Source organism: Geotrypetes seraphini, chromosome 8, assembly GCF_902459505.1.
Source record: "Geotrypetes seraphini chromosome 8, aGeoSer1.1, whole genome shotgun sequence".
In the NCBI taxonomy this organism is placed as follows: Eukaryota; Metazoa; Chordata; class Amphibia; order Gymnophiona; family Dermophiidae; genus Geotrypetes; species Geotrypetes seraphini.
Genome location: NC_047091.1, coordinates 130,410,287 through 130,425,297, shown reverse-complemented (window position 1 = coordinate 130,425,297; position 15,011 = coordinate 130,410,287). Strand labels below are relative to the sequence as shown.

General features: G+C 47.3%; 1 protein-coding gene across 6 annotated transcripts in view; it reads right to left on the bottom strand.

The window, feature by feature from the left end:
* The window catches only part of DEPDC5 (DEP domain containing 5, GATOR1 subcomplex subunit), a 123,865-nt gene that overhangs the window by 59,000 nt on the left and 49,854 nt on the right, over positions 1-15,011 (bottom strand). For all 6 annotated transcript variants that reach the window (XM_033956668.1, XM_033956669.1, XM_033956671.1 and 3 more), the window contains 7 exons: positions 14,836-14,872; positions 13,359-13,479; positions 12,909-13,132; positions 10,732-10,935; positions 10,053-10,188; positions 1,700-1,773; positions 34-99 (listed from right to left, as the gene is read on the bottom strand). In XM_033956668.1, the coding sequence (XP_033812559.1) occupies positions 34-99; positions 1,700-1,773; positions 10,053-10,188; positions 10,732-10,935; positions 12,909-13,132; positions 13,359-13,479; positions 14,836-14,872 (862 nt within the window). The remainder of the gene's footprint in view (positions 1-33; positions 100-1,699; positions 1,774-10,052; positions 10,189-10,731; positions 10,936-12,908; positions 13,133-13,358; positions 13,480-14,835; positions 14,873-15,011) is intronic.

Here is a 15,011-nt window from a genome sequence, read left to right as displayed (position 1 = left end):
ATACCAGCCTATCAGGACTCATCACAAACTCACTGTGCTCCAGAGTGGTAGAGGCAGTTTCCTGCCCAGAATCCTTCTGCTGGGCTTTCTGATTCATGTCTACAAAAGAAACAAGTTAAAAAATATTAGTCTGAAAATAACCGCAACCAAAACAATACCAATATACCTCTATCAATCCATGGTGCACCATGCCTTGAATACAATATGTAGTTTTGGTCACACAAACACCCCCTCCAATCTCAAAAGATAAGCAAAACAAGGAAAGATTCAGAGAAGGGCAAGAAACATGATAAAAAGGTGGCATGACTCCCTTTGAAGAACAGATAAACTGGAAGGGGAGAATTAAACAAACAAACAAACAAAAACCCTAATCACCTGCAGGGAAATTGGACTTGCTTACCTATACCAGAGGTTCTCCTTAGACAGGATAATGCAGAAATAGATGAGGGGAAAACAGGTATTCATGGTCAAAGTGGGAAATCTGGCACATGCTTACAACACAACATGAGAAGCTTCTGTGTTAGAGGGGCAGTTTCGGGCTGGCAGCTGTCAGAGGATGCCACCAGAAGTGTGGCTGCATTATTATGGCTGTCACTGAAGAGAGCAGGTGCACATCTCCTATTATGGCTAAGGAAAAGGTACCTACAAAGCAAACCTACTGGTGCAGAGCCCATGGATAAGAATCCAGTAATTTCACTGTACTACACACACTTCATCAAAAAGGTTCAAAGCGAGTTACAATTTTGATTATTGCCCCTCTGTACTGAGAGACATAAATTATTTTAGGCTTCAACAATGTTATTGAAATTTTCTATCATTACAAAATATATGTCCATCTGTTATGTTACATGACAGTAGAGAGGAAAAGTATTACCAACAAATTCCTCCCCCTCCCATAAACCATTTCCCCCCCCCCACCTACCTATCATTCAACACATCTGTACATCTTCTACCATGTGATGTAGCCTTTTCCCCTTGACTCTACTTGTAAAATTGACTCTACTTGTAAAATTTCCCCTTGAGCCTTCTTGTAAAATTGCCTTGAACCTGTACTGGATAAGTGTGATTAAGAAATCCTGACTAGATTAGATAATTTGTAGAACTTGCTGTTGGAAATGTGCTCAAAACTAGTGGTACAACTGGATTTAAAGAAGGGTTTGGTTGAGTTTCTGGAGAACAGATTCATTAACTATGAGCAAGGAAGGCCTAGGAGAAAACCACTTCTCAATTCCCTTATGAGGAATTGTCAGGTATTTTCTAGTGCTCTGGACTTGCCAGGTGCCACTGTCAGAGATGGCTGCTGGGAAGGATAAACTACTAGTCTGACCCAGCATGGCTCTTATGTTTAGACGTTATGTCAAGCATTTTTAAATTTAATATGATGCAATGGCCTCATCCTATCCAACCTCCCTCCCCACCACCACTACCATCACCACACATCTCCCTCTTATCTCCAGCTCCTCCTGTGTCACAATCTCCCCCTGCAAACCTCTTACCGCTTTCACCCCCAGCTCCCCCTCCCATCACTAGCTCCTCTCCTGGAAATCTTTTCCATCTTGTTTGCAGCTTGCCTTCAGTCCTGTTCTCTCCTGTGCATCTCTGCCCTCCTCCCCCATTCCCAGAATACCACACCCTCAAACTTTACTTCTGTCCCTTGCTCCGTCCCATACCCTTTTGCCCCACCTCCTCCTTTCATCACCTGTATTCTGACTGCCGACTACCGTGCTGGGGAATTCTTCCATCCTACTGTTTCTGACATAGGAGGCACCATGCCTATAAAAGAAGATGGTTTACATGAGAAAGAAGGGCCTCAAAGTATCAGAAGAGTCATAGAATACACAGAAGAGACGGGATACATTCATGCCTCACTTGATGTGACAAATTAAGAATCATAAGCTTATCTCCTTGATTGCCACAGCTGTTTGGCTGGTATTGGCAGTGTAATGGAAGCAACCATTATTACCTATTCGTCAGCGAGTGTTAACTAAAGTAGATTATATAGGCTATATGTCCAGGCTGATGGCTTTCAGACATAATAGATGGAGAAATTAGGTTCTTACCTGCTAATTTACTTTCTTTTAGCTTCTCCAGACCAGTAGAGGTTAATCTTTACGAATGGGTATATATCCAATCATGACCAGCAGATGGAGACTGAAAACAAAACTGTGGGACAGTATATAATATATTCCCTTCTCTATTTACATCAGTCTGCCGAATAGCCAAGCAGAACTAAGAACTGGAAAACAGAAAGAAAACAATACTCCGAATAGGAGTAACAAATAACATACCCAAATGCTGTTGAAAAATGCAGAGGAGAAATACCAGAAGGAAAATGTCCCCACAGCTCGCCAGCTAAGCCAGCCTAGCCACAGCCGCTGTTCTTTAATTCTCCCCGGCCCTAGAAAAATACTAGAACCCGCAGCAAAAAACAAAAACTGCCCGCGAAACAGCCCCAACAACAACAATAACAGACAGGGTGGGGACCTCTACTGGTCTGGAGAAGCTAAAAGAAAGTAAATTAGCAGGTAAGAACCTAATTTCTCCTTCTTTAGCACTCTCCAGACCAGTAGAGGTTAATCTTTACGAATGGGACGTACCAAAGCAGTCCCTCACACGGGCAGGACCCCCGAAGGGCTGACACCAGAACACACACACCAAACACCGCGTCCTGACGCGCCAGAACATCTACCCGAAAGAGGCTGACAAAGGAATACAAGGAAGACCAAACCGCAGCCTTACAAATGTCCACTGGAGGCACAAGCGACGACTCAGCCCAAGAAGCCGCCTGACTCCGAGTAGAATGAGCTTTGAGAAACTCCAGAACGGGCTGCTGCCCCAGAAAAGAAGCGGAAGCAATAGTCTCCTTGATCTAGCATGCAATAGTAGCCCTAGAAGCGCCAGCCCCCCTAAGAGGACCAGTCAGAAGGACAAAGAGATGATTTTATTTCCTGATCTCCTGGGTCCGCTGCACATAAGAGCGAAGGACCCGACCAACATCCAACTTGCTCAGCTGTCTTTGCTCAGAAGAGCCCTCCCAACTACCCAAGACCGGGAGGACCACAGATTGATTGACATGAAAAGGAAAAAACTACTTTCGGCAGAAAAGGAAGGAACAGGCCTCAAGACAACCTGCTCCCTAGAAAACTCCAAGAAGGGAGCCCTACAAGAGAAAACCTGTAGCTCAGAAACACGCCTAGCGGAAGAAATGTCCACCAATAAAGACCGTCTTCAGAGTAAGGTCCTGCAAAGAGCAGCCGCCCAACGGTTTCGAAGGGCGGGTGCATCAGAATAGAGAGAACCAGACTGAGATTCCAAGAGGGAACAGAGGACCGCACGGGAGGCCTGAGCACCTTGGCCGCCCGCAAAAAGCGAATCACATTAGGAATGGCTGTCAAACGCTGACCTGTCACAAACCCCCGAAAGGCTGACAAGGCCACAAGCTGAACCCGAGAGAGAAGCTAAAGCCAGGCCTCTTTCCAGGCCAACATGCAAGAACTCTAGATGATAGGCACAGAAACGCGAAGAGAGACCACTTCCCCGCACCTGGCACCACCCCTCAAAGAAGTGCCAAATCCACACAGAAGCCTGAGAGGTAGAAAGCCTCCAGGACCCCAAGAGTGTAGAATATCACCCTATCTGAATACCCCTTCTTACCAAGACGACCCCTTTCAAAAGCCAAGCCGTAAGACAGAAGGGAGACGGGTCGAACATGGGAATGGGACCCTGCGTCAGAAGGTCGGCCAAGGAAGGCAGAGGAAGAGGATCCGCCACCAGAGTGTCACCAGATCTGCGTATCACGGATGTCGAGGCCAATCTGGAGCTACCAGAACCACCAGACCCGGATGGCGAACAATGCGGAGAAGAACTCTGCCCACTAATGGCCACGGAGGGAACATGCACAACAGCCCCTCTGTTGGCCATGGTTGAACCAGAGCATCCAGACCCTCGGCCAGTCCATCCCTGCGACGACTGAAGAAGCGGAACACCTCGGCATTGCCACTCGTGGCCATCAGGTCCATCAGGGACTGACCCCAAGCCTGCATTATCAACTGAAAAGCCACGGGGCTGAGACACCACTCTCTGGGATCTAAGATGTGACTGAGGAAGTTCGCCTGAACATTCTCCACCCCGGCCATGTGAGAGGCCGAGAGGTCCAGAAGGCGTGACTCCGCCCCAAAAGCATGAGCCGAGCCACCTCCCCCGCCACCTGAGCGCTCTTTGGTGCCCCAACGATTGACATAAACCACCGCTGTGGCATTGTCAGACAGGACTCTGACCGACTTGCCCATCAAGAGGGAGCGGAAGGCTAACAGCGCCAGAGGGACGGCTCTGGTCTCCAACACGTTGATCGACCAGGATGCCTCCTCCATGGACTAGGTGCCCTGAACTGAGTGACCTAGACACTGAGCCCACCCCAACCGAGGAGACAGGCATCTTTGAGAAGCTCCGTCCACTGCGATAGATCCAGACTCATCCTCTGGACCAGACGAGAGGTCTGGAGCCATCAAAGAAGACTGCAGCGCGCCAAGCCTCACAGATGGACAGGGACCTCCAAACTGTGCTCTGGGGTGACCATCTACGGAGCAGAGCATACTGAAGAGACACATGTGGGCCCGCGCCCACCTCACAACATCCAGGAACGCTGCCATCAACCCCAAGACTTGGAGGAAATCCTGCGCCCGAGAACACCGGGACGCCAAAAGAAGGCGAATCTGAGATTGCAATTTGCTCACCCGGGCTTCTGGAAGGAAGACCTTCCCCAAGGAGGTGTCGAACAGAACCCCAAGGTACTCCAGATGCTTGGAAAGGTTGACCACCCAGCCCAGTGACCGGAGAAACTCAACCACCGAGCCGTAACTCGGGCGCTCTCCTGCAACGACTTCGCCCGAATCAACCAGTCATCCCAGTAGGGGTGCACCAGAATGCCCTCCGACTGCAATGCCGCCGTGATGACCACCATCAACTTGGTGAACGTCCAGGGAGTCGTGGCCAGGCCCAAGGGAGCACACAGAACTGATAGTGCAGACCCAACATCGCAAAGCAAAGAAAGAGCTGAGGAGAGGTCCGAATGGGAAAAAGGCAAGTAGGCCTCCGCCAGAGCGAGAGAAGTCAGGAACTCCCCCGGCTGAACCGCCAGAAGGACAGACTGCAGTGTGTCCATGCGAATAAAAAGGGAATTCTGAGAGTCCTGTTGACCTCGGTTTCAAACCAAGGATGGGCCGAAAGGTCCCTCCCTTTAGGGCCCCACAAAAGGAAATGGCGTACCAAGCCGATACCGCCACTCCTGAGGGTGACACTGGACAACTGAAGTTGCAAGCGCTGAAGGGTCTGGCGAAAGGCTAGCGTCTCTCATGCCACCTGACATGGAGAGGCTAGATATGATCCGGCAGAGCGGGCAAAAATTCAAGTACATAACCGTCCCGGCACCACCACTAGGACCCACTGATTGTACGTGATCTCGGCCCACTTGGGAAACAAGTTGCGAAGCCGGGCACCCACGGGAACCAATAGGGGCGCCGGCAAAGAGCCATCGCGCAGGACGGGCAGCAGGGGAACCGGGGGGGAACTCCCAGCCCCCCGACGGGCCCCCTGAAAGGACTGCATGCGCTATAGCCAACCGACCCCGGGGAAAACCGGAAGCCTGGAAAGAAGCAGTCCCATGCCCCAGGCGAAACTTGCAAATATTCCGCAGGACGCCCCTGGGCAATGCCAACCCGAGAAGCCGGAGCGGGACACGGTCCTCAGGCAGATGGGGCCACCTCAGAGTCCGTCAGAGTCTGAACCACCGGATCTAAGTCCTCTCCAAACAAAAAACAAACCCCCGAAAGGGAAATTTTGGGAAGTTCAGTTCTGGACGTGGCAACCACCGACCAAGCGCGAAGCCACAAGGTACAGCGTAGCGGCCACCAAAAGTCCCAGACTTAGCTGCACCAAGTCACAAAGAACAACCGAGAGGAACGAGGCAGTCATCTCAATCTTCACCACCTCCTGATCCACTAAGGACCAGACATCAGACTCACGATCCAGGACACGCTCAGACCACCGAAACACGGTGCGAGCCACCAGCCCCACACAAATACCCCCAAGGCAGAGACATCAAAATTATACTTAGAAGTGTCTCTAACATACGCTCCTCAGAGACCCTAAGAGCAGAACCGTCCATAACAGGCACAGAATGCCGCTTAGTAAGTGCCGAGACCACCGCGTCCCCCATTGGCGAAATTAAGGTAGCCCTATCCCCCTCCGGGATGGGATACCCATGAGCCAAGGCGCACACCAAACGAAACGGAGCCCGTTGGCCACTGCGCCAGCACAAAATCCCAAAAATCCTGACGCACAGGAAAAGAGCGGGAAACAGGACAGACTCCCTGAAGCAGAGGGGCCCCCATACGCGGGATCTCCGGTGGCGCAACTTCAAAAATGCAGCACCAAGGAGACCTGCTACATCAGGTCTAAAAACTCATCCCTCTGAATAAAAAGCGCACCACGGACGCATCTGCTCTGGAAGACGGGAAACCCGCCGCCCCGCTGCCAGCGGCGTCCCTCCAGAGGATCCTGGAAGCCCGCCAAAGCGGCCAGGTCCTCAATCATGCCAACACGCTCCTCCGACCACCCAATTTGCAATCCAAGCCCCCCCCGCGGGCGTTTAGATGAGGGAGGAGGAAGAGGGGACGCCAAACGAAAAGAAAGAGGCAAAGCCATAGGGGGCGTGGAGGGAAAACCACCCCCGAAACCCCCCAGGTGCACGTGGGACCCCCAATTGTCTGCACAAAGAAAGAAATTAAATTGGGGACAAAAAAACCCCTGGGGGTCCCCAGGGACTCCCTGCCCCAGCAGGGGTCCCTGCTGAAACCTGCCCCTGTGTTTGCAATACAGGGGGAAGGTCACCTGAGGTTGCAGACAAAATGGAGGGGGCCAGACAGAGAAAAATGGCCAAAAATGCTCCCCTCCATGGCCTGTAGCGGCTGAGAAGGCTGAACAGTCCCAGCTGCTAAAACAGGCAAGTCGGCATCAGCTGTCAAAAAATCAGCTGAGAAGGAATCGCTTCGGGGAATCCCTCCTTGGGCGGTTGGGAAAGACCGGGTTTTCCCACTGCTCCCAGCCAACTCGCGAGGCACCATCGGCGGGGAGCTCTGGGCGCCTGCAGCCGCTGCCGACGGAGCTCCACCACTTCACCGGCCCAAACTACCGAATTCAGTCCAGCCGCGAGTGCCTCGCGGCTGGGCCTAATTGTGTCCCACTCCCCCGGGAGAAGGGCACAATTGCTCCATACGCGACCTAGCTAGAAAACAAAGTGCCGGTTAGATGAAAAAATACAGTAAAAACCATTAAACTGACAGAGAAGCAACCCTGCAGACCGGCACTACCTCAGGATTTTTTTTTTACAGAACAGACTCCACAGGCTCTCAAAGCAATATGCTTGCTTGATTTAGGGGGCAAGGCTTACTGCTGAGGCTCCTCTAAAAAAAATGTGGGAGGTGGAGGAAGTGGGGGAGGGACCCCGCTCGAGACCCGCCGGGTTTGACACCCCTGAGGTCGGACGGGACCCCCAAACAGGGCCCGCCCAATGCTCCGTCCAGCCAAAAACAGGGACTAGAAACCCCCTAAAACAAATTCCAACAGCCCTACCAAGGGAGATGGGTACAGATCACTCAACACCTGCTGGAGACTGAAAGAAGACTGATGTAAATAGAGAACGGGAGTATATTATATACTGTCCCACAGTTTTGTTTTCAGTCTCCACCTGCTGGTCATGATTGGATTATTACCCATTCGTAAAGATTAACCTCTACTGGTCTGGAGAGTGCTAAAGAATGCACAGTTTCCTGAAACCTGGATGCCATATGCTAAGAAGGGCGAGAAGGAGGACATTAATCTACAGTTGGGATTACAACTCCAACCCACATTGCGGTTGGAAGGGGGAGGAGGAGGAGAATAGAGAGGGCAGGTAGATATGGGTTATTATGGGAGGGACGTTTATGTATGATTTGCATATTGTGCATTGTACTTTTTTTTTTTAAATTCTTTATTCATTTTAAAAATCTTTCATCAAGTGTACAATAATCATATTCAATACAATGAAACAAGACACTTGTATATCTTACAATATATTCTAAACATATAAATGTATCCCTCTCCCCACCCTCTCTCAAAACCCTTCATTCATGTAACGAAACCTATCTTTGTATCCCTCCCCCCTCCCATTATTATATGATGTCTGGACTACTAGGAAAATGGTATTTAATCTTGACAAAAAGACGCCAATGGCTCCCATATTTTAATAAAATTATTGTAATTTCCATTTTGTGTCGCTATTGATCTTTCTATTCTATATATGTGGCATAATGAATTCCACCAAAAGTTAAAGTTTAACCTAGTTGATCTTTCCAGTTATTGGTAATATGTTGGATGGCAACTCCAGTCATGATCATTAAAAGTTTTTATTACTCAATGTTATCTGACTCTTTTTTCTCATACTCATTCCAAATATCACAGTATCATAAGATAACGCTACATGGTTTTCCTAATAACAATTTATTTGATCCCAGATTGAGTTCCAAAAGGCTAAAATATGAGGGACAATAGAATAAAAGATGTTCCAAAATCCCTACCTCCGTCTTACAATGCCAGCATCTATTGGACAAAGTACTATTTAACTTTTGTAATCTAACTGGGGTCCAAAAAGCTCTATGTAACAAGAAAAACCAAGTTTGTCTCATAGACGCTGACACTGTACATCTCATTCTTCAGACCAAATTTGTGGCCATTGAGATGTTGAAATCTGATGTTTAATCTCAATGCTCCAAATATCCCTCAGACCATTTTTAGGTTTTTTTTAAACCAAATTACTAATAGTTTTATACCACTGTGCGGCCTGGTGACCCAGAAAGTCCACCTGAAAACATAAGAAATCAAACTGGATTGAGTATTAAAATTTTTCCATTCAGGGAAACCCCGCCTGAATGGCCTGCTTCAATTGCAACCATCTAAAATATTGTGATTTATGAAGCCCAAATTTATGTTGCAATTGTGTAAATTCCAGCAGTTTACCATTAGAAATGACATCATTTAAATTTCTGATTCCAGCAATTATCCAATGTTTCCAGACGATCTTAAAACCGCCGATTTGGATCTTGGAGTTTAGCCATATGGATTGATTGGTGGATTTATTAATAGGGAATTCTGTTAAATTACTAACAAATCTTAATGTTTTCCAAGTATCTATTAAAATTCTATTTTCTTTTTATAATCTGGGCATCTTGATACTGAGAACATGAGAAAGATGTAAAGGAAACATGAGACGCCATTCCAAATATAACCAATCAGAGTATATTCAATGAGCTCCGGAGGATCCAATACATACCTTGACGTAAAATATAGGCCTTGTGCATTGTACTTAAGAATTTGGCATGACAGTGCTGCAATTTTGTTATAATAATTCAATAAAAAAAACCCAAAATACAATGCCCTTACACACCCTACCTCCAAAACCTTCCAGAATACCATGGCTGCAGGTTCCCCACTCTCAAAACGCAGACTTGAGAGCTTTTCTTGCCATCCCATGCCCAAGACTGGAGTTCATATCTTATATACTGCCTGCAAGTCTAAAGGCTACTGAAGCCGTGTACGTTCAGGTACTATAAGCAGTTTTCTTCGCTAGAGGGAAGAAAAATCAAAGGCAATACTCTCTCTCACACCATCTACTAACAAACCGTTCACCACTTTCACTGCACAACAACCCTTTCACCCTCATATGCAAGCAAATGCATTGCACTTCCTACCCTCCTAGACTACGCAGCTAGATAGCCTCCCCTGCATTGGCCTCTATCCATCCTACCATCCCAGGTTGCAGTTAACCCTCTTCACACCATCAGTGTATTGATCTTCCCTCACAGTATGCTGTACAATTCCTCTTCACCCTCCCACAACGAGGCTGCATTGTCATTATTTATCACTCAGTCCAGGTGCCGCCTTAGCTCTCTACTCCTTTACTCCAGTGGCTGTGGTTGTCCCAGAACATCACTCTGTTTGGAGACCACCTTGGACCTCACCTGCCTGTGGCTTCGTGGTATGCAAGTTCAAGTAGTTCAGCTGAGGAGTGTGTGGGGTCTCGCCGCCCATCTCCTTGCATTTCAGCTATGTTCTGACGTGTCTGATGATGGATTTGAATTGCTTCTCCGGATGGCCCTGTTGAAACACAAATAATCACTTGATGCTCCTTGGGTCAGGCATATATAAATGGCCACGACAACAGAAAATTGTACCACAGCCTTGGAACAGTGAGGGTAACAAGCATGGTAGAGAGAGGAAAGGGAGGGGGGGAGGGAGGGAGAGAGAGGAGAAGACAAAGAGACAGGGATGGCTAAGGGTAAAAAGGCAATAAAGGCAGTGGTAGTCCAGAGACAAAGGTCAAGAAGGAAAAGACAAAAGGAAAGAGGAAGAGGAAAGTTAAAAAGGAAGTGTGATGGTAAAAAGGAAAGAAGTGTATCGCAGTGGTTAAAGCTACAGCCTCAGCACCCTGAGGTTGTGGGTTCAAACCCACACTGCTTCTTGTGATCCTGGGCAAGTCACTTAATCTCCCCATTGCCCCAGATACATTAGACAGATAGTGAGCCCACCAGGACAGACAGGGAAAAATGCTTGAGTAACTGAATAAATTCATGTAAACCTTTCTGAGCTCCCCTGGGAGAACAATATAGATAACTGAAAAAATAAATAAGATAGACTCACCCACTGGAAAAGTGTGCATCCATCGCCTCCTGTTCGATGTCAGCTTCATGGGCATGCGTGATGGAGCAAAGGGATTGATGAGTGCTCGCTGCAGCGTGTATCCACCAGGACGGATGTGCAACATCGATTCTGCGCTGCCAACATGAAACCTTCCAGGAGCACTAGAATCTCGCTGCTGTGATTCCATCATTCTCTCCAGGAAATCTGTGTATAACCAATCATAACTATGTTACTCAGTGTCCCCAAATGTTAATCCAACAACCCATTGAACACGTAGGGGGGGGGAACCAAAATTTACACACAACCCCTGCAAAAAAGATTTCCAGTCTCAATCCTAAGCCTCTCTTTCAGGTGACCAACACACCCTACTTTCTCTCTGTTGCCCTCTACTCACTCTCTCCTCCTTCATCCTATGTAACCAAAACAGGAAGAAAGGAACAACGCCAGAAGAGATGCAGGAGGCAGCCTGGTATTCACTGGCTCTGCTACTCCACATGGATTTTCAGTCTAATGAGAAGCTCAGCACCAAGGACACTGCCTGTTTCAGATGGCAGTTTTAAGAGGAGGAGGAGCAAAAGATGTGGGGTGTGGTACAGTTTCTCATGACCTCATCTATTGATTTTGTGACCACATTTGTGGTCATAACCCACATGTTGGGAAGCATTTATTCAGACACAGTACACGGACCCCTGCCATAAATCATCAACCTCTACAGCACGGGTGTCAAACTCAAACACATGAGCCAAATGGACCATTAACAGATTTTTGTAATGACTGATTTTTCATTTTTCCCATAATAAGATAATGGTTTAAAGGAGGGAGGGTGGGAGGGGTAAGGTTTTTATTCTCTTTGTCATAAATTATAAATAATTTATCATAATAGATGTTATTCTTATGTGACTATAATAAAATAAAGAGAGGGAAGAGGATTCATAATTAAATAATAATTGATAAAATCATTACAGTTTATATGATATGTAAAATCATAATAAGAATAATATAAGATATGTTTTATATAAAAGTACATTAGAGAAATATCAAGTGTATTGTTAAGATAATTGTATGAAAATTTATGACACTTGTTGTTATATGAAAAAATCAATAAAAAACTTTAAACATAAGGAGCCAAAATCCAAAACACAGGCTAAGTTCTCGCGGGAAGCGATGCGGGACCAGGCAGGCAACTATGCGCCGCTATGTCGTGAGAGAATGGAATAGGAGGCATCCGCGTCAACTGGCAGTTCTTGGAGGAAGCAGCAGGAACCAGTCAGCCAGCCAGCCTTGTGCGCTGTTCTCAGCGAGGCACCATGTCCAGAAGTTAAAAAAAAAAAAAGGTACACATGGGGGGCAGAGGGGAGGAGGAAGAAGGCCAGGGCCTGCCTGTCACCTGCCTGAGGAGTGAGGAGGAAGAGGCCAGGGCCTGCCTGCTTTTCTGCCTGGGAGATAGGGAGGGAGGAGGAAGAGAGCCAGGTCTGCTTGTCGCCTGCCTGGGGGGTGAGAGGAAGAGGCCAGGGCCTGCCAGGTGCCTGCCTGGGGGATAGGGAGGGAAGAGGAAGAGGGCCGGGCCTGCCTGTCGCCTGCCAGGGGGATGAGGAGGAAGAGGCCGGGGCCTGCCTGGGGGGTAGGGAGCGAGGAGGAGAAGTCGGGGCTTGCCTGCCTGCCCTGCCGAATTAAAAATAGAGAGGGAGGAGGGAAAGGCCAGGGCTTTCCTGCTGCCTGCCTGGGGGGGAGGCCTGCCTGCCTACCTACATACCTACCTGCCCTGTCCCTACCTGCCTGCTTGCCCTGTCCACCTGCCAGCCACTAGGCATGCCTTTCCTGTCCCTGCCTGCCCTGTCCCGGCTTACCACTAGACCACAAGAGGGGGGACAGTTTACAGAGCTTGGCAGGGAGGGGGGACAGGGTGCAAGGAGTGTGGGATTTGCTACAGAGCCTGGCAGGGAGAATTTGGTTCAGAATAGGTTTATTTCTTGTTTTCCTTCTCTAAATCTAGGGTGCATCTTATGATCAGGTACATCTAATGGCATGAAAAATACGGTATGCAGCTTTTTCTTCTCCAAAGCTCTTTCCAAATAGCTAGTTAATAATATCTACCATGGAGTTAATCTGGGCTGTCCCTTTACTTCCTCTAGATCTTCCCATGCCCTCTGCCCCATCTGTGTCCTCTACCCCCTGACCTCTTGTACTGGTGTATCCCAGCGAGCTGCTGACTTCATACTGGTGATGTGGTCGTGGGATGAGCAGGATGTTGGAGATTTTGCCCAGGGAGCTGTCATCGGAAGCCTGACTCCTTATTTCTTCCAGAGGTAATGTGCGGCTTTGTAGAGAGGGACTATAGGACACTTCATAAGAGCCAGAACTCTTCCGAGTCTGACACTCACGCTCCCGCTCCCTCAAAGGCCTGAAGGAAAGATTAAAATCAGCAAGACACATACAGGAGTTCAAGAGTGTCTCATACCCCCAACACCAGAATGCCTGGATTCACAAAACACAGACTGAACCACATAGGAATCAGTTTTTCATACTCCCTCCCCCCTAAAATACCAGGATTCATATAACACAGAGAGATATATACAAATGTGTTTACAAAAAAAGGCCATCTTTGCTCTTTTCCTTAGGCTTTTTACCTGAATGTGGTGCAGCGCTGAGCTCTGGATGGGCCAGGCAAGCAGAATACCTGTGCATCGTAAGCATCATAATCCACTTGAATAGGAAGAGCATTCTCAGGGTCCTTTGGAGTTCCTAGTGCTGCAGCACACAAGGAAACAGTTCAGTTAATACAAGTTTGGGAGGATGGATTTACAATCAAGCAAGAGCTGGAAGGATGGGGTTTGATGTATTAAAGCAGTGATTCTCAACCCTACTGGTTGGTGGTCTCCCAGGACAGGTTTTTCAGGTCATAAATATGCCTGAGACAGATTTGCATGCTTGTCACCACCACTATATTCATTACGGGTAACCTGAAAACCTGACTGGCTGGTGGTCCCCCTAGACAGGTTTCGGAATCACTATTTTAGAGGACAATATGGAAGGAAAGGAGGGAGATGAAGCAGAAGCTAAACAGAAGACAATGAGGTGCAGTCCAGACTGAGGATTTAGATTTGACTTGTGCCTTTCAAATTATAGCTCAAGGTGAGTTTTTAATTCAGGTACAGTAGATAATTCCCTGTATGTGGAAGGCTCAATTTAAGAGGTTGGTTTGAAAAGTTTGGTAAAAAGCAAATTAAACAATGTAGTCTCCATCGAGGGCTATACACTTAGTCTAGTGAGTTTCCAGTTTTTTCATAAGCTATTTTATTTATGATTAAAAAAAAAAACCTGGAAACTCACTGGACTAAGTGTATAGCCCTCAATGGAGACTATGTTGTTTAACTTGCTTTTTTACCAAACTTTTCAAGCCACCCTAGTAAGTCTGTTCCTGACACAGCAGAGAGTTAAGTGACTTGCTCAAGATTACAAGGAGCTACAATGAGATTTCAACTGGGCTTCCTTGGTTGTTAGCTTACTGCTCTAACCATTAGGCCATTCCTTCACCTCAAGTGTTAAAAAAATACTACAAATTATTGTTCTGTTTAATATTTTGCATTATTTTGAATTTTGGGGCATAGAATTCCCTGATGTGTGTTTAGTGTGGATAATGCCATGAATAACAGGAGGTACTGGGGGGAGCAGCAGGTACAGCTGCAGCAGAGCAACACAGTGTAGGATATCATAGGGGAAAACACCCTCCAGGGATTCAAGATTAAGTTAGACAAGTTCCTACTGAACAAGGACATACGCTGGTAGGGCTAGTCTCAGATAGGGCCCTTTGACCAAAAGGGCTGCCGCGTGAGCGGACTGCTGGGCATGATGGACCACTGGTCTGACCCAGCAGCGGCAACTCTTATGTTCTTGTCTTTTCTACTGTGTTCAAAAGTGCTCCCACTGTCCCTTTCCTGCTGATATAAGACTCTCACCCCAAATATTTAAAACTTGCCCCATGCCCCATCCCCATACATCTGAAGCTCCAACTACCTATGTTTCCCCTTGAAAACTGCTCCAGGAAAAAAAAAAATCCACTCTCACAGGAATTAAAGCATTAAAGTAAATCCATAAATCACTTACATGTCTCTTTTTCATTCTTCCCTTTCTCAGTTGAAAACTTAAAAAACAAAACAAAAACTAAGTATAAACCCTAGGGAAATTAAACAAAGCAACACGAGTTTAAAGGCTTGTCTAACTTTTTTCTAGTGGTGGTCACATTTTATATTTTGTAACATTCAGAGGACCAAAACATGTGC